Source organism: Fringilla coelebs (genome assembly GCF_963513975.1).
Source record: "Fringilla coelebs genome assembly, chromosome: Z".
In the NCBI taxonomy this organism is placed as follows: Eukaryota; Metazoa; Chordata; class Aves; order Passeriformes; family Fringillidae; genus Fringilla; species Fringilla coelebs.
This window is the reverse complement of record NC_140031.1, coordinates 70,506,948-70,534,817: the sequence shown is the minus strand read 5'-3', so window position 1 is coordinate 70,534,817 and position 27,870 is coordinate 70,506,948. Positions and strand designations below refer to the sequence as shown.

At 40.3% G+C, this 27,870-nt stretch overlaps 1 protein-coding gene and 1 long non-coding RNA gene across 3 annotated transcripts in view; one reads left to right on the top strand and one right to left on the bottom strand.

The window, feature by feature from the left end:
• Positions 1–22,194, top strand: part of EPB41L4A (erythrocyte membrane protein band 4.1 like 4A) — a 117,428-nt gene extending 95,234 nt beyond the window's left edge. The window contains exons 18-25 of one of the 2 annotated variants that reach the window (XR_014616926.1): positions 4,344–4,421; positions 8,810–8,929; positions 14,264–14,311; positions 14,896–14,964; positions 15,834–15,944; positions 16,955–17,036; positions 18,099–19,725; positions 21,958–22,194. Coding sequence is in view for 1 of the 2 variants with exons in the window: in XM_084225533.1 (XP_084081659.1) it covers positions 4,344–4,421; positions 8,810–8,929; positions 14,264–14,311; positions 14,896–14,964; positions 15,834–15,944; positions 16,955–17,036; positions 18,099–18,227 (637 nt within the window). In the remaining variant the exon portion in view is untranslated. Of the gene's footprint in view, positions 1–4,343; positions 4,422–8,809; positions 8,930–14,263; positions 14,312–14,895; positions 14,965–15,833; positions 15,945–16,954; positions 17,037–18,098 lie in introns of both variants that reach the window. The other variant, XM_084225533.1, reaches the window with a different exon arrangement.
• Positions 22,195–23,846: 1,652 nt separating this feature from the next.
• Positions 23,847–26,226, bottom strand: LOC311165295. The gene is made up of 3 exons (XR_014616916.1): positions 26,155–26,226; positions 25,303–25,419; positions 23,847–23,984 (listed from the first exon to the last, which is right to left on the bottom strand). It is a non-coding gene; the product is annotated as an uncharacterized lncRNA (long non-coding RNA).
• Between the last annotated feature and the right edge of the window lie 1,644 nt (positions 26,227–27,870).

Below are 27,870 nucleotides of genomic sequence, written 5' to 3'. Positions count from 1 at the left end.
ATGTATAAAATGTTTGTTTTATTATGACCTTTTTTATTTCTTATCTTTTGCTAACATGCTCTGTGGCATAGCCTCATCACAGCAGTCTTGCAGCACATTGTTCCTACCCATGTCAGAAGCAGCTTGTGAAAGTTTCCTAAGGGCTTATCTGCAACCTTAAACTCAGTTCTGGAACTTTTAGCTTTTGGATTTTGAATCTGCAGATTTGTTTTTACTTCTCCAGCCTCCCTACCCACTTTTAATTAATCTGTTTTGCAAACAAGTGTGCTATCATCTGAGATGAATTGTCCTGCCAGAGGTAAGTGCAAAGGGATATGTAACTCCTGATGGTCCTCTTGCTGTCTTGTACATTTTTTGTCAATTTTGTCTTAAGCTTCTCCTCCCTGCCCCCATCTCCCGTGTCAGACTTGACTAGTTATCACATTTCAAATAAAATGCAGGTATGAATTTGGGTGTGACCTTCACACAACTTCAGCTTTTGACAGATTTTTGCCACATCTGCTTGTCATGACTCTGTTTAGTGCTCCTCCTTGCTCCTGTGCTCCTGCTTGCACTGCTGGAATAAGGAGACAGTGGAGTGCATTTCAATGTCAGAGGCTCCTGGAGCTTGGGAAGGCGAGGAGGCACTCCCAGGATCTGAATCACTGCAGCAGCACAGGAAAGGAGCTCTGGCAGAGACACAAACATCTCGGGACAATCACAGGAAGCCAGAGAAAGTGCTCATGTACTTTGTACTTACTATGAGATAACAGAATATTCTTTGGAAGGATGTTAACATTACAAGCTGCCAGTGGTAGTCCTGTGATAGATGTCCAGCACAAAAAACTGAGAACATTTAGTTAAGAGTCTCAGGTGGAAAGCCTCAGTGCTCAGAAGGGACCTCTTACCACATGTTGGTTATTGTGCATGGCAAAAGGCCTTCTCCACTTCCTCACAGTTTGGCTATTCTCCTCTCATTTCAACCAGAAAAAGACTGTGCCAGAATGCGAGCTTTCCTCAGCCCTCCAAGCCCCCTCCTAGGCAGTATTTGTTGTGTCTCTTGTAAAACTGACTATGACTTCTTTCCAGCTCCTTATGCCAGAGTATATAGGTATTCTACCTGCAAAATATCAAATATATTGCATGACAAGGAAAACAGGGGAATGAAGGACAAAAGATACCTTAAAATTGTCAGAGATAGGGATGATCTCATGTGTTCTTGCACCTGATTTAGGAAACAATCTTTTTTTTCTACCCATTTTTGGTATTTTATTCAGTTCAGTAAAAGATGATAGTTAATATTCAGTGAAAGATAATATTCTGACAACAAGCATGAGCAGCTGCCACTCAGCTGACAGCTCAGGAGCCCTTCTGTCTCCCCACAAATGCTTTCCTGACAAGGAACACAAAGTAATTCAATGGGCAATATCCAAAAGGTGAATCAGATTTTCATTCCTGAAAAGTTAGAGAAAGGGTTATCCTGAGCTTGATCAATTCGGATGTTTTATCTTGTACTTTGCCTGCCACGCTGTGATTTTTGGCTGTTTTGGTACCTTTTGAGATAAATTACTTAAATCACATGAAGGAACTTCTTGTCATACTGAAAAATGTAGAAGAGTCATGTTAATGACCTGGAAGTGGGAAAGAACAGTGTTGGTCAAACAACTTATTGATATTGATGTTAGTGGTATATTTATTAAACAGCTGATAAGACTGGGCTGGGGAAAGGTATACTTTTGGTTGTGTAAGGGCTGCTGCAGTTCTAGAGCATTTATTGCTCTTAACTTTTCCATAGTGCTTGAGTGACTCTTTTGACATCATCTTTTAATCTTCCTTCTTCCTTTGGGGTTACAATTTTCTGTATTAACAAACATATTTTTTATTCCTACTTTGAGCTTCATCCAGAAAAGTGTAGTTTTAGCTGGCAGCATGGATAACCTGGCTTTAAATTATGAACATGAAGTTCGAGGATGTCACTGAACCTGTGGGAAAAACAAAAAAAAAAACAACCCAACAATATTTTTACTATTAGAGAATCCAGGCATTACTTTATTCTGGTTAGGATGTTGTTCTGACCAGGATGTCAAGAGAACAACAGAAATAATTTCATCCTCACGTAGCCTCAATGTGCAGAGGAAATAACTTCATGACACATATATTTTACCAGATTTTTCACTAACTTTATACACTCAAAACCCAAAGAGAGTCACTGGTTCATGTTCATTGGTTCCAAGTTACATAGTTTGCAGTATTTGGTTTTCTATTGGATATGAATTTGTTTGCCTCCAATGCTAATTTGGTCCTCATTCCTATCTTTCCTTTCCCGGGCCAGGTGTCTCTCACCCTGCCAGGGCTGATGTTTAGAGCTGATGGCCATTAATGGTCGTTGATGCTCATTGTCTTTTGTGCTTCTTCTGTGCTACTCCCAGTCTGTTTAGATGTTAAGTTTATCAGGCCTTTCCTAGTGGAACAATGCCCTGAAAAAAACTTGAATTCCCTTCCCCAAGGGCAAAGGTGAACAAACCTGACTAAAGCTATAAAATGAAAAAAAAAAATTAAACTTGGTATCTTTTCCCCACTCCTTCTCTGGGGGAATTCACTTTGCCAAATTTATTTCTCACAGGCAATCTGGGTTTAACTGATTTTCCTAGACTTTAACTGATTTTAACTGATTTTCCTAGACTTTAGCTGTCCTATTATTTTAAGACATTTTTGTTTGAATGGGAGCTATTTGAGCTAATGATTTCCTAATTTAGAAGAGAGGAGAGAACTGACTCCATAGACCAAAGGATTTAAAGGCTCAGCAATTTGTTGGAGGCAACTGTAATTCACTGGTATTAGGGAGAATTTCATGAGGCTCTCAGGTGTGTCAGAATGACATCTGCATCAGTGTCCTGGTTATTTAGTCCTAGTCCTCTAGAAAGCAGAGTGGCGTGTGCCTGACCAGATAGAAGAGCTTCATGCTCCATCTGTGCTGTTCCCTGCAAACAATCTTCTCTCATCCTGTTTGGGCTCTTCTTCCTAAACCATTAGAACCATGCAGTGAGCAGGAGCTAGTCAGGAGCTTCCTACCTTGTCATTAAATGCTTCCCCCTACCTGTTACTCACACCTAAGGAACTGCTTTCTCTCCTTGGCTTGTTTGAGGTGTAGTTTAACAATTCTGTCCTCTTACAAATGTCAACTACCAAAGAGTGAAAGAAAAGCCAGGAGGCATAAGGAAATATGTATCTCTACCAGCATCACCAGGACTTATCCCCTTCTAGCTCCTATTTCATAGCCAGAGACCTCAGAAGAAAGATTCTGTTTTCCTTTGAAGCAAAAGTGTCACCAATTCCAACTCCAGACAGCCTAAATGCTTGTAGACCAGCTCCTGTTAACACCAGTCAGCTTCCTCATTAATCAGCACGTCCGTCTTTGGAATCACAGAAATGTTCAGGTTGGGAAGGACCCTTTCCAGATCATCAAATCCACCCATTCCCAAGCCATCCTCACACTAAAGAACAAATAGTCCAAACCAGATCGTGATGAGAGTGCCAGTTTTAGCCAGTGGTAGAGTGGCAGAGTCCTGGATTCTAGGAGCAAAGCCCTGACAGCTGTTCTGTGTGCTCCGAAATGCAGTCACAGAGTTAAGGGTCTCAGGTGTAGAGGGGAGTTTGCCTTCTTTTTTCCATAAAGAGCAGCAGAATCCTAGTGCTACTGGTGTTTCACCATGCTGCCTAACATTCCCTTCAGACAAGCTGGGTTGACCTGATTTTTCTGGACTGCAGCTGTCCTGTTCTTCTAACACATTTTTACTTGAGTGGGAGACATTTGAACTAATGATTTGCTAATTTAGCATAGAGAGTAGAATCCATAGACTGAGGACTTAAGAACTTACAGGATGGGAGTTGAGGGGCATAGAATACATAGATCTGAGAGCATTTTGTTTTGCCTGCAACCCGAGAATTCTGAGTAATTTCTGCTGGGTGTACCAGAATCTGCAAGAAGAAAAGAACTGTACAGATTAGAGACGAAACATTTCACACCTCCAAGAAACAAAGTTATGTGGCACTCACAAAAAGAATGCTGAACAATAAAATAATACAAATTTTAAAAAATAAATGAAACAGTGAAATTATTCAAAATGAAATCAGCACTCACCTGATACTGCAGTCTGGGTGCACTACTTTTGGAGGAGTTCTTCCCAATCAATTAATAAGAAAAAGATACTACGACTTGCAGGTATGGACAAGCACTCCAGGGTCTTTTAATTCTGGTTTTCTGAGTAATGTCTTTAAGTGTTGTTCTTTCCTCATTTAACACTGCAATAATTTTGGTGTTAGTAGATACATTCATCCTGAGATGTTGCTTTTCTCCTCTCCAGGTCACGGTCCCGTTGTAACACCAGCAGTGGCAGTGAATCCGAAAATTCCAACAGAGAGCATCGGAAGAAGAGAAACAGGTGACAATATATTAAGTATTTTAGACAGGAATACCTGAAGAATTTAATGTCTTTGGGAAGACATGAAACAGACAAATGGAGATGGACTTTTCTCAGATAAACCTAGTAAGAAGGGATCTAACATATTTTATGAGTATAGAGTCCTCCTGAGGCAGCTCAAGACCCTTTTCTGAATAAGAAGAGTGATTATTGCCAGAATACATCATTATAGTTGTATGCAATGAATGCCTGCTCTCCTCTTCCTTGGGAAGAGCTCAGTAATGAACCACAAGATCAAGCACAGGGCACACTTACTAAAGACTTGTGGTAAAAATGCAAATAAAGTGGATAATATCTCGATAATGATATTCTCAGCATATACTTTTACCTCACAAATTCAAGTGCAGATTTTTTCAAGTAGAAAATAAGCTGTTAAGAAGTAGAAATATTTTTAGTGGCTGTGAATGTCAATGGTGTTTTTAAATTCCTGTATTTAATTTTATAAAGATTTTGTTTTCCAAAATGTCTGGTGTGGGCCCAAACCCCAAATGTGTACAGCATCAAGTTTCAATAGGGCTGCAATAGTTCATATCAAGTGATGCTAACAAGTCCTGTATTATATATTCTATTTTCCCTGTTGCTGGTATGAGAAAGATGATGTAACTACTGATTTCCTATAAATTCTCTTCAAAGCTGTATATTTTATGTTGCACTGGAGATGACAACATCCTGGAGGTATTTCTGAAAATATACTTTTTAAAAGCACATAGAATTTCCTGGTATTACATAAACACAGTGCAAAAGAAATGTAACTAGACAAAAGAGGAACTGTTTTAAGGCAAAGTTTCTAAGTTACTGTCTGCATGAGCTGCCATCATTTCTTCATGTCTTATATTCAGTGATAAATGATTTCCAGATCTCTGGAAGCTCTGAGAAATAATTGCATGCTAGATAGTGCAGCAGGAGTATGCAGTATAATTACATTTTCAGCATGACTTGCAGTAGTTAAAGAAATGTTAAAAACCATTGTGACACTCACATGGGATGGCATAAAGCACATTTGAGACATGAGATTTCTTTGAAGCTTACCTAAATTAGAGCACAGTCTTGTAGGGTACTTGGCTAACAATAACCTAGTGTGCATGGAAGGTTTGTTTTCCAGCTGAAGTTTAAATGACATGCTGAGTGTAGTTTCAGTGATCATCAGTAAATGGTATTTTGTATCCCTTTCTCCCAGAACACTCTTGCCAGGTTTTTTTCCTCTTGTGAAACTCCTCCTGCAGGGAGCTCCACAAGCAAGAGAAAGAAATTAGAGAGTGACCACAAGAATGTTTGTAAGAACTCCTGGCAATATAAAGACTGGATTGTAAGAAGGATTAAGTACTGCTTATCATTTTTTTGAAGAATGAAAGGGCTTTTACTCACACTTCCTCACTTCATGAAAAAAATTTAAAAAGAAAAAGAAAAAAAATCTTTTTTTTTTTTTGTTTCTAAGTTTTTCACGTTTTCAGAAATGGAAGATACAACAAAAATGTTAATGTCTGAGCATCTGTTGTTCTTAGGTGATCACTTGAAATCTGACCAGAAAAAAAATCATTACCAGTGTGAGATTAAACAAGTACTAAATGAGCTGGAAGTCCAAGACTTGTTCCTTGCAAGCAGGTGCAGGAAAACAATCGGTCATAATAAATTTCTGCACTTTCTTAGCAGCCATAGCAGGAATATAACAAGCTGGAAGGTCAGAGGCTTCCTGTTTTCAGACATGAGGCAGCACTAGCAGGGTTAAATAGGACATTATAATGAGGCTTGCAACTGCTGTTACCCAAATTTCTGCTGTTACACAGACTAATACAGTTTATTTCCCAGTACAATAATCAGGTCCCTGACACAACCAGAAACAAAAGTGGTTTATTTTATTGAAAAAAAAAGAGAGTGAATAGTCACATTAACCAAAGAAGTCTGCTTCTGGTCACAGTAGAGTAGAATACGTTGTTCACATGACAGGAGATCACTGCAAATTGTTTGCCAGAAGAAAACAAATTATCAGAGAAAACCAGAAACATAGGTGAGAGCTTCTGAAGGTAGAAAACTAGAAAAATCTTGGGGAAAATCTTTTTACCTGATCTCAATCTTTGAGGCTTCATGCCATTATATAAATGTTTTCTCCTGAGCAGATGTTCATATGAAAGAGAGGAAGAACCTGAGCATATTTCAATCACAGAAGAAATTAATTTGCATTTTCAATCCTGTGGTCAAAATTTATTGTGTCGATAAAAATAGATTAAAGGAGCAGACAGTGCATACTGAAGCATACTGAAGCATACTTTCCTTCCTGGCTACATTTAGAAGATGCATCTGATTGGAATCAGAGAGTGACTGAATGGCTGAGGCTGGCAGGGACCTCCAGGTGTCATCTGGTCCAACCACTGCTCCAGCAGGGCCACCAAGAGCTGGCAGTCCAGGATCACTCCCACACAGCTTTTCAGTATCTCCACGGATAGAGACACCACCATCCCTCTGGGCAGCCTGTGCTGGTGCTCAGTGAAAAGTTTGAAAGGAAAACTGTTATAGGCTTTCAGTACAAGGGCAATGGTTTTTATTCAAAAGCACCTTTAAACAGAAATTTAGGATTTGAGCTAAATTTCTTTCAGCATTTTTTTGTCATTTTTGTCACTTCTGTCAACCAAAACCCTAAAAGATTTGCCCCAAAATTATTAGAATTTGAACAATGCATTCAAATAACGTATCCAATGCAGAGATTGTGGTACCTTGGTCATCTTTTACCTTGTTAAATGTGAGCATACTACCTTTCTTTGCAACTGCAAATGTATGTTCTTCATGTCCCCATCTAGTAGAGTTCTGCGGTGGTGCAACAGTACTTTGAGTTTGCTCGTTTTAATAGCTGCAATGCTAACTTTATATATTTAGATTTTCAGTATTTTTGTACAAGTGACTGCCACGTGTGGGAGGCAGTTGGTGGTATCTATGCCATATGGGATGATTGCTGTTTGCACAAATTGGATTATTTAGGATGAAAATCACAACTCATTACTTGTTGCTGTGTGAGTCTTTCTACTAAATCCTTAGATAGAAGTTTATGTTAATACCTGTCAGCAGATTACAGATTTAAAAAGATTTGCTTAGAAATCAAAACCTGAGGTTGCAGTCTTCTCCAGATGCTTCATACCATTTGGTAGAGTTGTGTCTGTTTACAGTAGTTGGGGATTGAGCTCAAAATTCATTATGCATGTGAGAGAAGATCTGATTAAAGGAAAAGCAGAAGCCTGTGTAGCTGGTTTAGCCTGATACAATTCAAAACTCAAAGAGAAAAGTACATCTGAAGTGAAGAGCAACAACAACATACTTTGCATTGCCTACGTCTCCAGTCTCCAGTGTAATCCCTTTATCTCTGTTGGCTTCTTTGTTTGTTGTACCTGTCAGTCTTCTGGTTTCTCCAGTATCCCAGTCATGCCATCCGATCAGACAATCCCCCCTTGGGAGAAATTTTCCAGGGATGTTTTGAAATCCCGGCTGAATTTTAAATTCACTGCTGTGACCAAGCATATCCATTTGCTCCACCACCTTAGCACTTCATCCCAGCAGTCAAATGTGCAACCTCAAAACTGTGGGAAGCCTCTCTGGAACTTTGGTCAAGCGCTGCCTGGAGGGCTGTGGCATTGTGGAATTACTGCAGCCTGCTAACAAACGTGCTGAGTTGACAGGATTTCGATGTTTGGCTCAATCTGTAATGCATTCCATCAATGAATTAATGGATTTTAAACTAACCAACTTAAAAAAAGAAGGAATAAATGGCATAGCATGTCATTTACATCCACACAAGCCATGACAGGGACCAAACCCTCAGGGGATGGTGCAGAAGGAGTGCCATGGAGATCTGCGTGCATCCTGGGCTTTGTTGCAGGTTAGGATCAAAGGATGATTCTTCTGAGTGGGACTCAGGGAGCAGATTTTTCCCTGGATCCTAGGAAGGTGCATGCTGCAGTAAAGTGCTTCTGAAAGCTGTAGTAGTAGAACCTAGTAGTGATGTGGGTCTCCCATTTGGTGCAGATGAGGTAGAGTGGAATATGTAAACAGGGAAAAATTCCAGATGTTTGGCCTGGACTGGGAAGAAGAATGCAAGTTGTGGGCCTGTCCTTAAAGGCATGGATTGTTACATTTTTGGCTCATGCTGTTTGTAAATAACAAACCACCGAGTTTTCTTTTATATAGTTCTTACACTTTAATCCAGTTTGGGAGTATTAGTTAAAATTTAGCGCAATGAAAGGTTAAGTACAGCATTGCAGGAGCTGGATTTTTGGAGGGGGAGGGTGGGTGGAAATGCCCCATTGCTGCTCAGAGCATCCTGCCCTGAGAGCCCTCGGACTAAACTCTCGGTGCCTCTTTCGCAGATTGCGGCAGGAGAATGAAATGGTTGACTCGGCTCCTCAGTGGGAAGCTGTGCTGCGGCGGCAGAAAGGGAAAACCCAGGCAGATCCAAACTACCGGCGATCCAGGCACAGATCCCGATCGTACGTAACCCTTGCACCCTTTGATGTGTAAATTAAGGCTGCTGAACCGTGTTAAAGATCGGGATGAATACCTGCAGTGTGGCAGCGGCTCTCAGCTGCTGAGGAGCAGAGATTTTCACGCGGCATGCTCCCACGTTAGCAGACTTGTGTTTGTGGCCAAATTGCCTTTGTTTACTGATTTGAATTTTAGGGCACAAATGACAAAGAGAGGGCTTTATAACGAAGCTGCTGAGAAACTCTGTCTATCACCTGGGAAGAAGACCGGGATGGTTCTGTGGCTCATTGAACATTAGTTCTGTAATGAGTAGAGTGATTCCTCTTTTCTGGGCAGCAGCAGAAGAATTGAGATTTTACTTGACAGCTGCAAACATTTGTATGGAATACATGCACACCTGTTTAATCATATAATATCTGCAGTGGTGTTCCAGATGAAAGCAGCTGCCCATGTTTCCATGTCAAATTATCCCTGACAAGCAGCAGTCAGTGATATATTGCATCCCAGTGTCAGGATTTCCATGATGGAGCCTTACTGCCAGGCTCTGCTGTTCCTGCTTACAACCTGTTCTGACCTGGTGAAGTTATCAGCTTTTGAAATTAGTTTTCTCAGGCTAATGAAAATGTTGGTTTCCTTTCATTTATATTTTTCTTCTAAAATGATCTGGTTTTGGGGCATAGACACACGGTTTGGTATCACTGAAATCATAGTCAGCTCTGAAATTTCCAGCATTAAAATCCCATTGAGTTCTATTTTCCGCTGCCCATGTTGCTAGACCTCATTGCTGTCTCCAGTTTTGTAGTGCAGAGTTTTATTTCTTTATGAGGAACAGAATTTACCTTTAAAGGTCCAAATATTAGAATTTCTTCTTTAACAGGCTTTGTACAGACTTGTTCACTTTCAGCTGCACAAAAGTCTTGGGTTATTAGGTGTACTTGTACAACGATATATTACTAAACCATTAAAGAATATTAAAGCTTACTTGTATGGAATCCAGCAAATACAGTTCATTAAATTTGATTTTGGTTTATTGTATACAGAAAGTGCTATAAATTAGGAAATGTACTCAGTTAATAATGGTTACATTAAATTTGTAGCCAACTTTTCTTTTTTACCCACAGGCCAGGTAAATCTCATTTTTTGGACAGCACGGGTTCCCTCTTGTGGTTAACTTAACTTATGAAATGGCTTTGATTTTCCAGCACAGTGACATTCTGAGTTATATTTCATTTAAACTACTTTTAACAAAAATGCATACTTGTTAAGCATCTAACTTGGAAAACAAAAATCCTAGAGGAAGCAAAGAAATGAGGAAGTTCTGATGATTTTGGGAGGCTTCTCATTTCCTTTTGCTATTCTTTTAGTTATTCATTAGTTTCTCCTTTTTATCACACTCTCTAGTTAAAAAAACTCACAAAAACAAACCCACAATGAAACAAGCCCAAACTAACTTTTGAAAATAAATTAGTAAAGGCATTTAACTGTTAACATGTAGTACATTATAAGAGAATGTATTTAGTTTGGCTCAGCTGGACTCTAGTTTGGCTTGGCTGGACACAGTTCAGAAGAAAAGGAAACATTATTCCATAGGTTATGGTTGTTTTGGTTTTAAATGTTGTCAAATGGTCATTTCAACTTGCCCATTCAAAAATTGATACAAACTCTTAAATTTAGTAGAACAGGTAATTTTTTCACAGTAAGTCCATTATTGCATTTGTAAATGGAGCTTCCCACATATGAAGTATTATCTGAAGTGTTTGTTACTGTGCCTGGCATAGTGCATTTCATTTGCTTGATAATGAGTAATATTAATAATTCGTGGTGGCAAGGTAGTGTCTCCTTGGTCTTGGGAGTAAAAGTATTTGACAGGAATTTGACCTTTCTTTCTCCTCAAGGAATAAGCAAATGCAGAGAGCTCCCAATTCTAGTTCCACAGGGTTTATTTTCAGGAGTTCATGTAAAACATCTGTGTAGCCAAAGGGCTTTTTCTAATTAAGAAGAATGGCCATAAAATTCCATGGCTATTTAAATTTACCATTTGTGACTCAAACTGAAATATTAATAAGGGTGCAGATGCAGGCACAAAAAATAATGTAGACCTTATTAATGTGTAGAGCTGTTCCAGCTTGTGCAAACGAAAAAAAAATAAACAAAACCCCCCCATGAGATTCATCACTTACTGGGGAGTCCCATTAGGTTTCTTGTGCATTAGAGAAACTGATTAGCATGCAAATTGTCCAGAAGGTATTGATTCAGATACTGAGATAGGACAATCTGAGTCCTATATATCAAACCAGTGAGTTTAAAAAAAATTCACAGTAAGAAGATGAAAACAAAGTAAAAAAGGGATTGTGATCTAGCTTTAAAGATTTAACAGAAGAATTGCTTTGTTGTGGGCTCTTAAGAACCCTACAAACATGAATGTCCTATGCAGTATACGCAATACCTACATTTCATCTTACATTTCACTTTTCTTTTTGTAAGCTTTCCATCGTCTTGCTTTCAAAGGAAGGGAGAACAGGCCTTGGGAAAGAAAATGCCTTAATTAAGTTACTTCATCTGCATCATATTTCTTTACACTCTTTGGTGGAGAGCTAACCTGAATAAATGCTGTAAGGTTATCCCAGTATGGTAACATTTCTTAAACAGATGGAAAATAACTAGTTGTAGGATGTGAAGTCTAAGAGAAGTTTGGTCTGAGGAATCATTGCATTTAGCCCTTTTTCCCCTTTTTTCCCATGGTATGCCCTACTGCTAAATTGGTATTGTACAGCAAAGTCTTTATTATTAGTGTAATTGCAGGGATGGAAAGAAGGAAAGTGGCAGAGATCACAGAGCAAAATACCTGGAGCTGGTCACAGAAAGCAGGAAGCACAGTTCCTAGAAAGTGGAGAAATGGAGATGTCTTCCCATACAACCATTCTCGTTCCATGCTGCCCCACAAATTAATATTTCTTACCGCTGGTGAGGCCTCACACGATGCTTTGTGATACTTGAGACTTTAGCCCAGGTCCTGAACTGCTGTATTTCCATGAATAAGTAAAAGCCATGAGCTGATCAAATGGGTCAGTGGTGGCACAATACCCTGCTTTGTGCTGTCCTGGGTTAGGGAGCAACCTTGGGGCTTTGCTTCCTGGGGCAAACTAGGGCTTGTAAGCATGACAAAGCCTCCCTGGAGAAGCTGGCATTTTCCAGGGAGCTTTCACATCCCCCACTGTCTGATTATTCAGCCTCATAGAGGATGCCTATCTTTCCACCCCCAGGGTGATCGCAGGGTTTGCAGCTGCTATTTTGTGAGCAGGAAGCTACATGGGGGCAGAAATCAGTTCAAAACTGAGGGGTGAAATAGGCTCTTAAATGCCACTGACTTTACTGCATCAGGGAGCTAAAAGCAGCATGGACAGATGATGCAATAAAGAGAAGTAAATACAAGAAGGGTGAAGGAGCATTAGGAGTATGGTACTTAGCCCTTTTTTATTTTTATTTTTTCCCATGGGATGCCATACTGCTGAATTGCATTGTACAGCAAAGTCTTTATTATTAGTGTAATTGCAGGGATGGAAAGAGGGGAAAATTGCAGAGATCACAGAGAAAAACACCTGGGGCTGGTCACAGAAAGCAGGAGGCGCAGATAGAAGTGAAAATCAGAGAAAACTAAATGCATTATAATAAACAGAAACACAAAAATCTTTAAAAAACTCTGAACACAGACAACAAATGGACTGTAAGCCACCCATGCTGTAGCTGTTGCCATCATGAGAACCTGAAGAGCTGGAATGGACAGCAGTTTGTCAAGGATGGGAATCATCCTGCCTGGAAAGTCTTGGAGCCTGAGGTGGTTATGGATTAATTAATTTTAACCCTACTAGGGAAACCCAAATGCTAGGTTGTTTTTCACCCTTTGGTCATTCTCTGGTGTTTATAAACCAGTCAAGTAGGATCTCCTAGTACTTCTGCTCCTTTAAAATCTTAAAAGTATCCCAAAACATCACTATTCCAAAATATTCTGCCTGTACATCAGCTGTTGCAATATAGATGTCTCGGAACATTATTCCTAGGCTGAAATCTGGAAATAAGCCAAACATGGTAATGGTGAGAGCCCATTTAGAGGTGCAAAAATGCAGATCTCTGCTGTCCTCCTTGATCTGCATCTAAATTTGGATTATATGCCTCCTAAAGCATCTTTGAATATGTTAGGCTTTTTTCTAAGAGAAAAAAAATCAGGCTGTATGACCTGATGGTGTAAGGCTTATTATTTGAGAAACTTTGGGTGTATTTAGGTGTGCTGTATGTGTCTAAAAGTTGCATCCCTCACATCTTAGATAGTGTGGAACAGTCTAGCTGTTGACACTGAGCTTATATAATGACAAGGAAAAGAGTTACCTGATCTCTCCATGCAAATGTAGTCCTTGCCACTGCCTAAAATCTTTACTTAATCTAATGAATGGGTTTGGGTGAATTCCAGGTGCAGCTTAAACAACAGCGGTGGTTTTGCACTTACCTTGCAATAGAGAAGGAAAAGAAAAGTAAAAATAAAGGGGTTCTAGTTAGAAGCATCTATTCTGTGATTTAGTAGAAAATGCAAAATCTGCCCCTCAGGCTTGCTTTGCTCCATCTCTATGTCTGCAACAGGGAGATTACCATTTTTGGTTAAGTGCTTTGTGCCTGAATTGAATACTTGCTAAAATACTTAGGTGCATAAGTAGTAGGCATAATTGCTGGTTTGATTAGTTTGTTGGTGAGTTGTTGGTGTTTTTTTTTTTGTATTGGGCACCAAAAATACATAAATTGTGCAGACGACCAAAAAGAGAAAGGCTGCACTGTGATTGCAGTGGAGTTGTTTCATTCAGGTCTTTACTGGTGTCCACTGGGAATGTCTGGGATTACTGATCTGTGGCCTGTGCCTCCTTCTGCCCACCAAGGGCTCTGTGGGCCACAGCACATTTCTGAGGACCTTCTTCAGAAGTGTTATTCCAAAACATGTTGTCCTTGGAGGGATAAGGGTTGGCAGCAACTGGGCAGTGATTTGGCTTGGGGAATTCTGCTGCTGTTTATATTTTATGTACACTCTTGCTGAAGGCTGGTGGAACTGGAATTGTGATTGAGAGCCTGTCATTCAAGACATGACTTTTCTCAGTTGAAATAAAGCAATGAAGTTTAACGAGTTTTCTGAGATAACAAACCTTAAAACTGAAGTCACTGGTGGATTACACTTACCATGATTTCTGTGCAGGGTCTGTGCTCTTAAAAGTTATTTGTACAGCAACATGGTCAGATGATGGCTTTCACAGTTTTTTGCCTGTTGTCACAGCCTTTGTTGTCTTTGTTGATATTTATAGGAGAAGCCCAGATGTACAAGCTAAAGAAGAACTGTGGAAACATATTCAGTAAGTATGGTCCTTGTAGGGCCTGAGAGATGCTTTGTTTGCCTTTAATGCAGTTATTCAAAGCCCCTCCACTGTGGCACTACACTGATGTAGTTTCAGTAAATGATGTATGTTAATGACCTCCCATGTGTAGAAGATACTGCAGGTCACTGAGTGCACTGAATAAAGATGACCACTGTATGTAAATGAATTTTTAAAGAACAATACATCATTTTAGGGATTTATTCCTGTGTGGCTTCCAAAATGTCAATATCGACACTTTTAGTATGGACACCCCATTAGCCCTTAGGAAGATATCTAGCAATTCCAAATCATATTCACTCTTCAGCAAACAAAATGTTCATGATATTGTGAAGCAACAAGATCAGATTTGCAGGGAGGTGAGAAGAAGGTGGAACAGGATGAGACATGCAGTTGAAGCAATCAAGGTGAAGTTACACTTATTTCAAAATAAGTGTCCTATTTTGATGTCAAGATAGCTTCAGGGCTGACAACAGCTTGTTTTAGTATATCTTTTTAGCCCAATATAATAAAAACTTTTGCACTTCATATTTACTGTTACATTTTTTACTTATCCTTTATAGGAAGGAGCTTGTGGATCCATCTGGCCTATCTGAGGAACAACTGAAAGAAATTCCATACACTAAAGTCGAGTGAGTTTGTGTCAGAATTTATTTTTTTGAATATAAAAGCCCACTTTTCTTACTTTACTGTGAACTCTGTCCTACTGAAATAGGAATGGGTTTACATATAATCTATAAGCTCATATCTATTCCAGATACTCCCCTAGGATGGGTTGGGTGGGGATACTTAATAATCTTAAAATCAAATATTTTTCCTTTTCAAAATAAGAAAAAAAACCCATCTTAATCTCTCAGTCTCTCCCACACACTCATGAACCTGTCTGTATGTTCTGTATGTCTCCCTATGCTAGCAAGGAAACTTATATTATAAACTGCAGAACCAGAAAGAAATGAATGCAAACAAGAAAATAAATTTTTTCTTAAACTTCTTTGATTTAAATATCCCAATCATTCAAGGCACTCTTTAATCTCTGCAACCCCTTCCCTGGCTTTCCATGGGCAGCTGCCAGGGCATAGCTATTTCCTTAAGAACCAACATCCATTTCACTGCAATAATTGCCCATTTGGGATTCCAAGTACCAGTGCAAGCAGCTTAAATGTGGCACAAATGGGATCCTGGGTTGCATTATAATGTACTTCCAAACACTACTAGGCAGAAAAGGCTGATGTTAAGGACATATAAATTAATGCATTCTTTATTAAAGTTCCATTCTCAAATATGGCCATGCCAGTTTGTGACCCCTGCTCTCTTAAAGCATTGAATTCCAAGTCCAGACTTCTAAAAAGAAGCATCAGCCCTTTAAATTCAGCCAGTGCAAGAAGCCATCTGTTACACTTCAGTACGAAATGGGAAGACTCTCAGTCTGCAGCTGAATTTGTGTTTTGTGCCAAGGATCTGGTTTACCAACCCCCTGTTATGAATTCTGTGTCTCTCTCAGGACTCAAGGTGACCCCATCCGCATCCGGCACTCGCACTCCCCTCGCAGCTACCGGCAGTACCGGCGGTCCCAGTGCTCTGATGGGGAGAGATCTGTCCTGTCTGAAGTGAAGTATGTGAACGTGGTTATTAGCACTGAACTAGTCTAGTGCAGCCCAAAAGTTGTTAGAGATCATGGTGGTAAGAAGCCGCATAAATGTGGCTGGTTGGGGGCACAGGGTTCAGGCGACCCCCTGAATAGTATGTCTTCAGAGCTAAACATGAATGAAACAACTCCAAAAACACTTATGGTTTGTTCTCAGCCACAGGGGCTTTCTTGATCCATTTGGAAGGAGGAAAAACTGAAAAGGCTCAAATAAACCGGTATTGGTCTTTAGTGGTAGGTCATAAAGTTGCTTAGGGGATGAGAATCCATGAGTTGCTTCATCCTTGATAGAGTTAAGATGTTATCAGTGTTAGGTCTGTAATTTTTTTCATGGGAACTCTAGTACAACCCCCTTCATCAATCGGTGGATCAGTCTTTCCTAGAAGACTGAAGAGTACTTATGAATGGAAAAGCAACAGTCCCGTTCTCAGCTGCAGCAAAGCCATAAAAATATGAAAAGCAGTCCCCAACTGGAAGGCTGGTTTTAGCTGAATAGCACCCTGAAGGAGGTGTGGCACACCCATGATTTCATGTGAGACTTTGCCATGAGGGTGACTGGGCCCTGGCAGAGGTTGCCCAGAGAAGCTGTGGCTGCCCCATCCCTAGAAATGCCCAAGACCAGGCTGGAGGGAACTCTGAGCAACCTGGGATAGTGGAATGTATCCAGGCCTATAGCAGGAGGTAGAACTGGATGATCTTTATGGTCCCTCCCAAACAAAACCATTCTGTCATTCACTGATGTTGTATCAATTTAGGCTGCTTCCAAAGACCAAGAAAAGACAGGAATGGGATGGGATGGGCTATGCCCTGGAAGTGCCCACAAAGGATCAGCATGACAGCTTTCAGGTGTCCCAAGTCAAGTGATAGAAGCCTTTCAGATCAATAGAGCAGTCTCTGTCAGTTTCACTGTTCTTCCTCTGCACAGTTATAGTTTACCTCACTAAAGCAATATCCACTTTGTGATATCATAATTCCAGTGTCAAAACTGATCTGGTCCCTCCACTGCCTGTTACACGATCTTCTGATGGGAAAGTTCCCAGCATCCAGCTGACTCAACAGGTTAGTGATTGTACATCCTTTTCAATTTTACTTTTTATTGGAGGGAGAAGTGGGGCTCTGGTGCTTTATTTAAGATAGTCTTTGTTTTTCAGTGAAAAATAAAGATGAGATTTTTTTTCAGCAGCAGTGTGAGTTGAATTTTTGTATTTTACCTACACTTTGTTCGTATTCCAAAATGCATGTAGTTCTGTAGCATATACCACTCTTTGTGCTGTTGGAGAACTCTTTACCAATCTGATGCATTCCTAAGATGCACCTCTGCTTGAAGGAAAACTGACTTTTACCACTTGAATTATGCAGATGTGGTTGTGATGCAGTTGTAATCACATCATTTATTAATCTCTTTTAGAGGTTGTCTGAAGAGTTTTGTTGCTTGGGCTTGAAACAGCGTGCTTCTTTTATTTTCCTTTCTCTTTTATTCCCCCCCCCCCCCCCAACCACTGAATTTTTTTTAGGCTATCTAAAAGGAACAGAACTTGCCTTTTGTTAATCTAACTGAATCACTGTCTTTCATCATATATTACACTACCATATCTCTCAGTTTTGATAGTTTTATTGAGCTCAGAATGTGCAAAGCAAATTCTATTTAAAAGCACTCACAAGTCTTTTGTACAAACACACAAAAGGAGAACCAAAATATGAAGGGAGAATTCCAGACACCTAACTTACCACACCAGTAATGTTAAAATGTTCAGTGTGTACAAACACCTCTCTTTTCCCTCTGCCCCAGCCTCCCTCATGACAGTGGATATTAATTCCTTTTGAGTGTTTACATGCAATGTTTTGCTAAATATCAAATAATTAATCATGGCATTTCCTGAAGAGGCAAAAGCACAAAGGGGCAGCAGCTGGCAGGAGGCAAGAGGGGAAAAAAGTTCTGTTTGATCAAATAAATGCAGAGACTTTATTCCTGATGCATGTAGAGACATATTCCTGATGCATGTATATATACATATATGTGAATTGCCATACCATAGCCTAAGGCTTTCATAGCAAGTTAGCAAAATAGTGTTTAAATTCTGCTGTATCTTTTCAACAACATGTTTAATTTATTCTCTTCAGAGGCAGAATGGATCTAAGGACAGCCTAATAGAAGAACCATCTCTGATATCCACTAATAATGTTGATGGAAAACCCAACACTAAGATTGTAAAAACTGTACAGGTGTCACGCTTCAAGGTGGAGACTTGACTGATGAATTGATGATGGTGAATGGATTTCGGTCTTTGGAAAGGGAGAATTTGTTTAAGTGTGCAAGGGAAGGAACTGAAGTTGACATGGTGGCCTTTCCTTCAGGACACCTGGCAGTGCAGCCTGCTTGTTGGGAAGACCAAGCAATGGTTTTATCACCAACACCATTCTAGTGGTGTGACTGATTGAGGACAAGCTGCCTGATAGACAACCAAAACCAAATGTCTTTGCAAAACTGAAAGATCAGCAGTTACATTTCCAAAAAATGAACAACAACAAAAAAATTGCTGCAACGAAAGAGGCTTCATGGTCTGCTCTGTAACTGAATAGCCTTGTTCCAAGAAGTGACTGTTAACTGACATGATCAGGACCAGATGCTTCAAGATAAGTAAAACAGTCATATTTTTGGTCAATTGTGCAATACAGTGTGATATGGGGAAATTATCTTCACAATTTATATGGGGATCAACTTATGTTCTGAGACATAAGGACAGACAGCTCTTACAAGGGTTATTTTAACCTAGCACAATAACAGACACTTGTGTTGTTGATACAAATTCTGACTCAACCCATTTTAGCTCAAAAACATTAGACTCTGTAACATGCTGTAGCAGTGCATTCCAGAGGTGATACAGACTTACTTTGCTTTGGGCAGGTTTAAGTGTTCTAAATTTTTAATGTCCTTTTGTGTAGAGGGACAATTTAAATACATTTACCAACTTGTAGTAAAAGCACACTGGAAACTGGGGAATATAAATTGACCCACTGTGTTAAGACTGCTTAACAAGGCACTTCAGTGCTGGTTAAATGAAACTTGTGGAGTAATATTTAAAACAGCTAGAAAATAGCGCCTTTTTTTAAAAAATCTAGATTAGCAAAATCTGTCTTAATATGTCATATAAAATAATCCGACACTTTTCTCTGAGCCATTTCTACTATGTTAAAATGACAAAGCAGTATTTCAGGTATGAGAACTATAATTTTTTTTTCTATTGTCATGGTAGGAATACTAAGTTTTAATGATGCTGCACATTGAGTGGGTTATCTTCTAATATATATCTGAAGTGATGCCTGGCTTTCCTCTTCTCCTGTCACTTCTTACAAATACCAGAAAATCACTCTCTGCCTCCCATTTATCCACAGTCAGCACACAGATGAACCTTTAGGTGTTGCTGACTTGCTAGAGAGCTTAGCAAAGTCTTTGTGTCGTGGAAGTAATTTTTTGCTAAGTGTAATCATTGAACTAAGTACTGAGTTTGTCCAACAGTGTCGCAAACAGCTGCAGGAGCTCACGTGCCTTTCTACATCTGTCCTCTCAACAACTCACAAACCACAACAGCGATTTGCAGTGATCCTGTCTTTTCCAGTCCAACACCAGGGAACTGCAGCCCTGTCAGAAATGCAACACTGCTTGAGAACTGGAGTTAAAATAAGATGTTTAGGTTTCACTTTACAAGAGGCATTGGATTACTAATACACATTTTAACTGACTAAGCTGGTAAGCAAAATGTTGTACAATGTGTTTTATTTTCCACTTTATTTTTCCATTCTTCATTGTTTCATGATCTGAGGTGGTCAGGTGGATGTTACTAGCCAGGGTGGCAGCCACACAGTTTATATATTCCTATCACAGTATGAAGTGGTCTCTAGGTTGCGAAGTGCTGCAGGGAAGGCAGATTCACTTAACAAATACTTTTCTTTGGTCATTTACTTGTAACAGCTCTGCTTCTACTGCTTGGGTGAACAAATCTAAGGGAAGGAAAGAGCAAGATAAAAAAAAAAATCATGTTGTAAAATGAATGTAGTAAAAATTCAGTTTTCATGGAGGTTCTTTAGAATTTTTTGAATTTCCTGGGGATTTAATTCTAGGACATTGTTGGGCTTGGCTTAAAGTATTTGCTCAGCTTTGTAAGTTTGTGAAATGGTTTCATTGTCATTGCTCCAATTTAAAGTGATCCTTTAGGATCTGTTTATGACCTTGTGTAGTACTGGCAAGAACAACAACAAAAAAAACCCAAACAAAAACAAAACCAAAAAAACCCCAAAACAAACCAAAATGGAAAAAAAATTCCATACCCAAACAACAAAAACCTCTGATCAATCCCTAGCAAAAAAAAAAATCACCATGGCAAAATGACTTAATGGAGAGCACCACAATCTTTTGGAAGACAACTGAAAAATTACAAAGTATACAAGAACTGGTTAGTGTCAGCAATGAAAGCTACTCCTTGTTCCTTTGAGAAGGTATTCCAGCTTGAAGCATTACACATTTTCTTATAGTTTTCTGCTTTCTAATCATTACCATTAGTTTGCTATCCTTACCCAGGCACAGGTAAGTAGCACATATCTACTGCTGCAGGAAGATTTGTGTTATTGAGAATTATCTGTACATAGTGCACCTATCTTGCCAATCTTTAAATATTGATCAAGAAGGTTTATATTGAACCTCATGTTTTCCTGTATGCTATCATCTTCCTGTGGGCCTTTTATGCGTTATTGCTGGATACCCTCAGCCAAGTGCATGGTATTTTACTCACTGCACTACATCAGAAAATAGCTTCTGTATAGTCTAGAAGTGAAAGGCTTAAATTCTCAAGTCACTGGAGAGTTGTTTTTGTGATCAAGCCAACTTTCCTGCCTTGAGATGAAAAGTTTACAGAGAGAGCCCTAGATTTGAATTAGTGATCTTCTCCCTGATGAGACTATGTAGGAAGCAGGTTTTTAGCAAGTCTGATGTTAGCCTGGGCCACTACAATCCAGTTTTGTGTCCACAAAAGACTAAAGATATAATGCCTCTATTACACATTTTCCAAATGTTTTGTTGTGCCAAAACAAGGCAAAACTTGTAACAAGGACATCACTGTCACCTAATAATACAGAAAAGCAAATTTCTTTTATATATGTGATCCTCCTTTCCCTTCAAACTTCTTTTCCTCAATCATTTGAGGAAAAGCATTTTTTTTATTAGAGATACACACCAGTGATCAATCACTGAAAACACTTACTGTGTCACAGCTATGCCTTCTACACCTAAACCAGCTCTACATGTCAAAGTGACTATTATCTTACAGCTCTGAGCTATTCCTTGCCCTCTCCACTGTTGCTACCCTTCCCCAGCTCTCCTGGGGCGTTCACTGCCTAGAGGCAGTTGCATTTTCAGAACTGGAGTCTGGATGTCAGTCTAAAGTACTTGTACATCCTGATGAATCAGGCAGAAGACATGAGATACATAACAGTGTCAGAAGTTTACCGTGGGGTTGAATGCCATATACAGACCCCTGCTCACTTGGACAAAGGACTGGTATTTGAGGCCTTCTCATCCTAATTCTCCTGAACTTATCTCAGGCCAATGATTTTAACTTTGTGCCTCTTCCTTTACCTCTTCTGAGACTTCTGTAAGTGCTAAGCATTGGTAAGGTATAGAACTCTCACTAATTAGCAACAATTACAACGTATTTGTACAACCTTTTGCAAAACATGTATTTTATACAATAAAGAGGGCTTGCTAACCACAGCACAAAAGCACTGTTCTGTATCCTGTACTGGTTCCCTTGCTTGGTTGGCTGGTTTCTTTCATTTGGAACTAGCCTGGACCTGCTGTTTTCTACACTGCACCTCTTACCAGTATCACTAACTCTGCAACTTGTATTCTAATCAAGCTCATTATATTGATGATGTTTGTGGCAAAGTCATTACCATTTAAGTTGCCAAATTCATTCCCTTTATACAGGTGGATATTGAACTGAAGAGATAGCATGTTTTCTTTCGGGAAGATTTGTTTAATTCAGAACTCCCTAGAAAGACAACAAACGTTGTTTGAAGACAACATACATGAACATACCAATGTGATACATTTGTTCCATGTACATTAGGTATTCATGAAGCAACTGTGTGCTTTATTTTAAAATGAGTTTGATAGATGGCTGTGTCAATACATGTGTCCAGGTTATTTAAAACTCAAGTAAAACTTGAATTTTTAGAGCATTGCATGGTTGCTTGTGTGTCTTATTTACATTACACTAAGGAGCAAAGCCTTCAGAAACACGGATTCATTTGACACCACCATCTGGTAAAAACAGGTGTAGTACCAATTAAAATCCACTTGAGGATACAGCTCCTCCAGATTAAGTATTTTATCTTGTAGCAGGAAGTTGTCAGTGTAAGCTTTGCATTTCCAGTGCACATCTATACCAGTTTCCTTTCTCATCTAAAAATCACCAGAGAGCAACAGCAGACTATGTAAGCTGTCAAAGCAAACACACAGATACAGAGCCAGTGTGGCAGACACTCTCTCCTTCATGTGTCTGATTTTATTCCTGTATTTGTTCTCCTCAGTAAGAGCTGTGGTGTGTTGACCTTGGCAGGACACCAGGTGCCCACCAAGCTGTTCTATCACTCCCCTCCTTAACAGGATGGGCCACATGCTGTCCACCCAGGTCCTGCAAAGTAGGGCTTCAGTACATGTAGTAGGTTGTTCCTGAATATGAATATCTTATCCCTTCTCTTCGGTTTTTATTGCTGAGCAGATCTTGTAGTCTCATGTTTTTTTCAAGTGTGCAATTGAGTTACCCAGTCATACAAAATAAAAGGCAGTCCTAATGTTTAACATTGTACTTCACATTTCACTACCAGCATTATTATTTAAGTAATCTGTGACCCTTGCACGCACCTATTGCTCCCTGTACCTCACTTTTCCCTTGTTCTACCCCACTATAACACCTGTATTACACATTAAAGCTTGGGTTCTACATCTTTTTTAGCTGAAAGGAAGTTTACTCTGGAGTTGATACCAATGAAATATCTAACCCTGGGGGGGTTAGGTACCAATCATCAAATCCTGTCACTAGCTGTTGCTCTTGAGATTTTTTTTTTTTTAAGTTTTAAAAAGCTACTCCTCTTGGTCTTATACTTCAAGAACAAAGGCCCATGAGCAGAACTCCTGAACAGATGGTATCTTCAGGGAATGTAATCCCAATAAAAACCCTAAACTTTCAAGTACATCCCATAATTACAAGCTGGATCTCTTGAAAATTAATTACTCTTGTGTAAACCTCCTTCTCTCTTGATGAACTAAAAACAACCTTACACTTCGAATAAGTAACATGCTTACATTCAGTACTGAAAAATCACACAATGAAACATACACAATTTAAGCATTTGTTCCTCTGATAAACCATGTTAAGTCTTCCTAGAAACAGAAGCAGCAATCCCAATTACCTCAGGAGTATTTCACTCCAAGTTCTGCTGAAGTACCGCATGATGTAGCTGGTCAAGGTAATAATAAACCAAGCTTGCTGTTCTCCATGTTGGATAAACACCTTTCCTGCTATTTTTAAACCCAAGTTTGCTGAATTTCTACTTTTTAAATTTCCACTTTTGCTCACCACAATACAAATCTCAGCCAACCCTATCTGCAAATACTACAGATTTAAGTCATTACATCCCAACTCACTCCTAGGCTTTGTTTCACCCAAAGAGAGCATTGGTTTCTCAACAATAACACAAAGAACTCTGAACTCTGAAACAGAAGCAATTGTTACTAAAGCTCGGAAAAGATGGAAATTCTGAGAACAGAGATATAAATCTTTATTTTTTTATCTATATAATCATTACCAGACACTGCCACAATGCAGTTAAATGCACTTTGTCTTACTACATGGAGACTTAGTAGTCCATTATTTAAACAGTTTTTTGTTTCTTAGGCAGGAGTGTTTCAACAGCCAGGCATTGCTCTCACGCTGGTTCTAACAGTTCTTCCTAAGGAAAAAATAAAACAGTGTGAGACTGGACGCATCTAGCACACAGCTCTTTTCAGTAACAGCCTCTAAATCCCCAACACTAATACAAAATTACAAAGATGAGCTTCCTCTCATCCCTTGGACAAAAAGGTAAAATTTGCAAATCTAATTTTTAGGCAGTCTACCTGTAAGAGAGATCTTTTGCCCACCTAAGCAAAAATTCAGATGGTAACTACAAGCTGGTGGCAGTAGTAACACTTTCTGGCTAGTGGAAATCAACAGAAATTTCTACAATACTAACTCAAGCACATGACTGTGCATTAAAAAACACTCTGGGAACAGTAAACCAATAATACACGTGATTTAATATTTTTATGTTGGAAAACAAGCAGCAGCCCTGTTACTGGACACATTACTAATAATGGATTACACAAACTTTTCTCTTCCCAGAGAGATTCATGCACAGAGTGCCACCTTACTCTTCAGCCCTGCAGAAGTCCCCAGTGCCTGGGCTGCAGAAGGTGTGGATGGGTTTCACAGGCTCACTTCTTACCAGCAGCAATGGTAAAGGATTCAGTGCATGTCTGTCGCTCAAGCAGACTCTCACATTTTGTTGATAAAACTTTCTGATTTTATTACTTTCAAGAGCATTATGGCCAACCCAGAGGAGTTTCATCACTTCACTGAAGATCAGTTATATTTTCTCCGGAAAAAAAAACCCAACCAAAACTAAATCTATAATGATGTAGCACAGGATCATTCTTACACCAGATTTCCAGTATTGACCTAGAAGTTCCTGGCTTCAGAGACTTGGATTACGTGTCACACCCTTGGTATGCAGGTCAGACAAAAGACATGACAGTGCATGCAATTTTTATTAATACCCTGTTTTTACTAATGAAATTTGGACTGACTTGCACTACTCAGCTTTCCAGTAGCGTTGGCTTTTCCAAGAGTTTACAGTGAAGCAGTATCTGGCATATGAGATTCCAAGCTCTCTTTCATATTTTGCCAGTCTTTTTAACATTTTCAATCCTTGTGTTCTGAACTGTTCCACAATATCACACACCTAAAAGCAAACATGAGAAACCTTGTCTCGGACACACTGGCAGCCACATGCTGACTTAACAAGCCACCCACACAAAATTTTAATTTTGCAGTTTTCACTTTGCTCTTTTTGATAAGAATATAGCCATCAGGCTGATCTCACTCTCACTGTTTCAGATCTGATTTCTGCTCCGAAGTCATTGTGCCTAAGCTCATTCTCAGCAGAAAGCCTGCTTCATTGTAACAGCAGGCTACAGGACAGAGTTGCACAAGGAATCACTGTTACTCACAGCTCTGCAATCAGCACGTGGTGGCTTCTTCCACATGTCCTTCTCAAGCTCAAGGGCTTTCACCACACAGGGCTATCTCTGGGAGATCCTGAACTTCCAGCAAAACACACTAGAAACCTGTAAGAAGCATTCCTAGCATTAAGCATTCTCTCAGGAATCTGACAATATCAAAGAGCACTTTATACGTTCAAAAGAGCATCATGGAAATCCCAACAAAACAGCAGATAACATATTATTCAATACTGAATAACAGACCCACAAACCTACAAAAACAAAACGCAATTTTTCCCGTTTAAGAAGATTTTAATCTTTCCTATGCATGAGTATTGAGTTGTAAATGTCTTTTTACAACAGAAAAACAGGAGGCCCCTGCTGGAAGCCTAGAAAGTTATGTACTAATTACCTGCAGATGTAATGATAGACAGGAGAGCTACACAATGGTAAAAGTGGCCAGTATAATTTTAGCTTTTCCTCTTTTAATAACTGTCAGATTCTCCATTTTAAAAGACTGAAGAATAAAATCTACTACATATCTACTCAACCATACTATTTCCGCATGTTGTTTGGGGTTTTTTGTCCTTGCAAAAACAGAGAGGAAGAAGGTACATAACCAGCTCCCTAAACCAGTATGAGCAAGAATTCCTGTTTGCCTTTTTTGACACCACATCCATTCTGGACAGGAATGAATGGGCAACACAAAGGCCAAAACTTAAGTATGGGAACTCTTTACCTCTAAAATTAAATTTACAGCTTATGAAAAAGAAAAATGAATCAGTTGAAAAATATTTTAAAATTCACAACTAAGCAACATTTTATACAGAACAAACATCTAATAAGAAAAGGCAAGAATACCATGCTCCTGGGACATCTTTTGGTCATGTTGGTGCATGCTCCGGCAACTGACCAACTTCCATTGCTTTCATCTGGGAAAAAAAAAGGAGAAGACATATTTTGAAGAGCGACGGAGACACACGAACAGTATAAGGAGTCTAAAAGGATGCACTAGAGGTAAGTGCCCGATTTCGAAGACAAGCAGCGCCCATTACCACAGCTCCCTCAGCACCCGCGGCCGCCGCGCTGCTCCCGGCGTGCCTCCCGCGGGGCGAACCATCCCTCCCGAAAGGAGGGGCGCAAGCCGTGCGTCGCCTCCTCCTCATCCCGCAGCGCAGCGGCCGCGTATTCAGTGTGGGGCAGACGCGAGGCTCCAGACTCGGCCATCCACGCAGAAGGAGTTCTGAGCAGGAGACACCGCCCCGGAAAGGCGCCGGGTTGCGGACCGGCATCGGCTCTCCCCCTGTCTCACGGAGGCGATGGAGGCGCCTCAGAGAGGGAGACAGGGTCTCAGCCAGCCGTGTGCGCATGCGCAGTGCCGCGCCCGCCGAGGCGTGTGGGGCTGCGGAGGGGAAGTTGCCGGTGCTTCCTCTTCCTTGTGGCAGCTCCCGGCGTTCCCGGGCCCTTTGTGGGGGCTCCCTGTGTTCCCTGTGCTCTCGCGGCGACGAGGCTGCGGCGGGCAAGTTCCCGGGGTTTCCTTTGCCTTTACGGGTGCAGATCACGGTGAGGTGACTGCACATAACACCCCATCCCGTGTACCGCTCGCTTGAGGTTGCGATGCTTTTAGGTTGAATTGTGTGGGCCCAGGCCGGATTCTCCTCGGCTTTTGTAAACATAACCAGTCCCCTCAGATAAGATACAGTAGAAGTTGGTTAATAAAGAAAAGGGGTGTGTTTGAAGAATTGCGCAAGGTTGCATCACAGGAATAAACATGCATTAGGTGGGCCGAGGATGTTTTGCTGTGTGAAAGCTGTCACCTTTTACCCTTCGGCATGCTTGATTTTTGGAAACCTCCCCTTTGCTCCCTTGCAGAATAAGCAACGTTTCTTTTCTAAACTTAGCTCTGTCTGTGTTCAGAGAGCCAAAATGGGCCACATCCATCCCAGCAGTGTCCTGCTGTTTGCTCCGCCGGGAGCACATGGAGAGAGGAGCCAGCCTCGGTGCACACTGCAAGTTGAGATCTCGAGTCCTTGATGTTAAAGGCTTGAATGCTGGCAGAAGCTCTGCTCTGAGTGCGCATTTTCCACATTTCCTCACCTTGTGTTCACACATTTGAAATCCTGTGAGAAGGGGGAATCAGAGCAGGCAGGTACACCTGGAGCATAAACTGGCAGTGTTTCTAGGGAAGAGCAGGATGGGCCTGGTGCCAGCTATTGGGAAACCTGTACAGCTCTTCTACCTGCCTTGCTCTGGTGGATTAAGCAACACTACTGATTCCCACATTTAAGAATCCCAAAGTTCACAATTTTCTGTGGGTGAAACACAAGATATCAGGTGCAAGTTGGAATCTCTACACTTCACATCTGTGTGCCTGCTTCTTTGTTTGTGGTCAGCGTTTCCTTGCACTCTATAGGGTTTTACGTTCTTTGCTGGAATCTTGCAAAGATTCCTTGCTCTGCTTCCTGGGTCTGCTGTGGTCTGCTTGCTTCTTTTGGCTCCTCCTTACCTGGGAATATCAGAGGAAGCACTTAGTGTCTGGAAGGCAGATTTGCCAAGTCACTTCTGCAGAACAGCCTG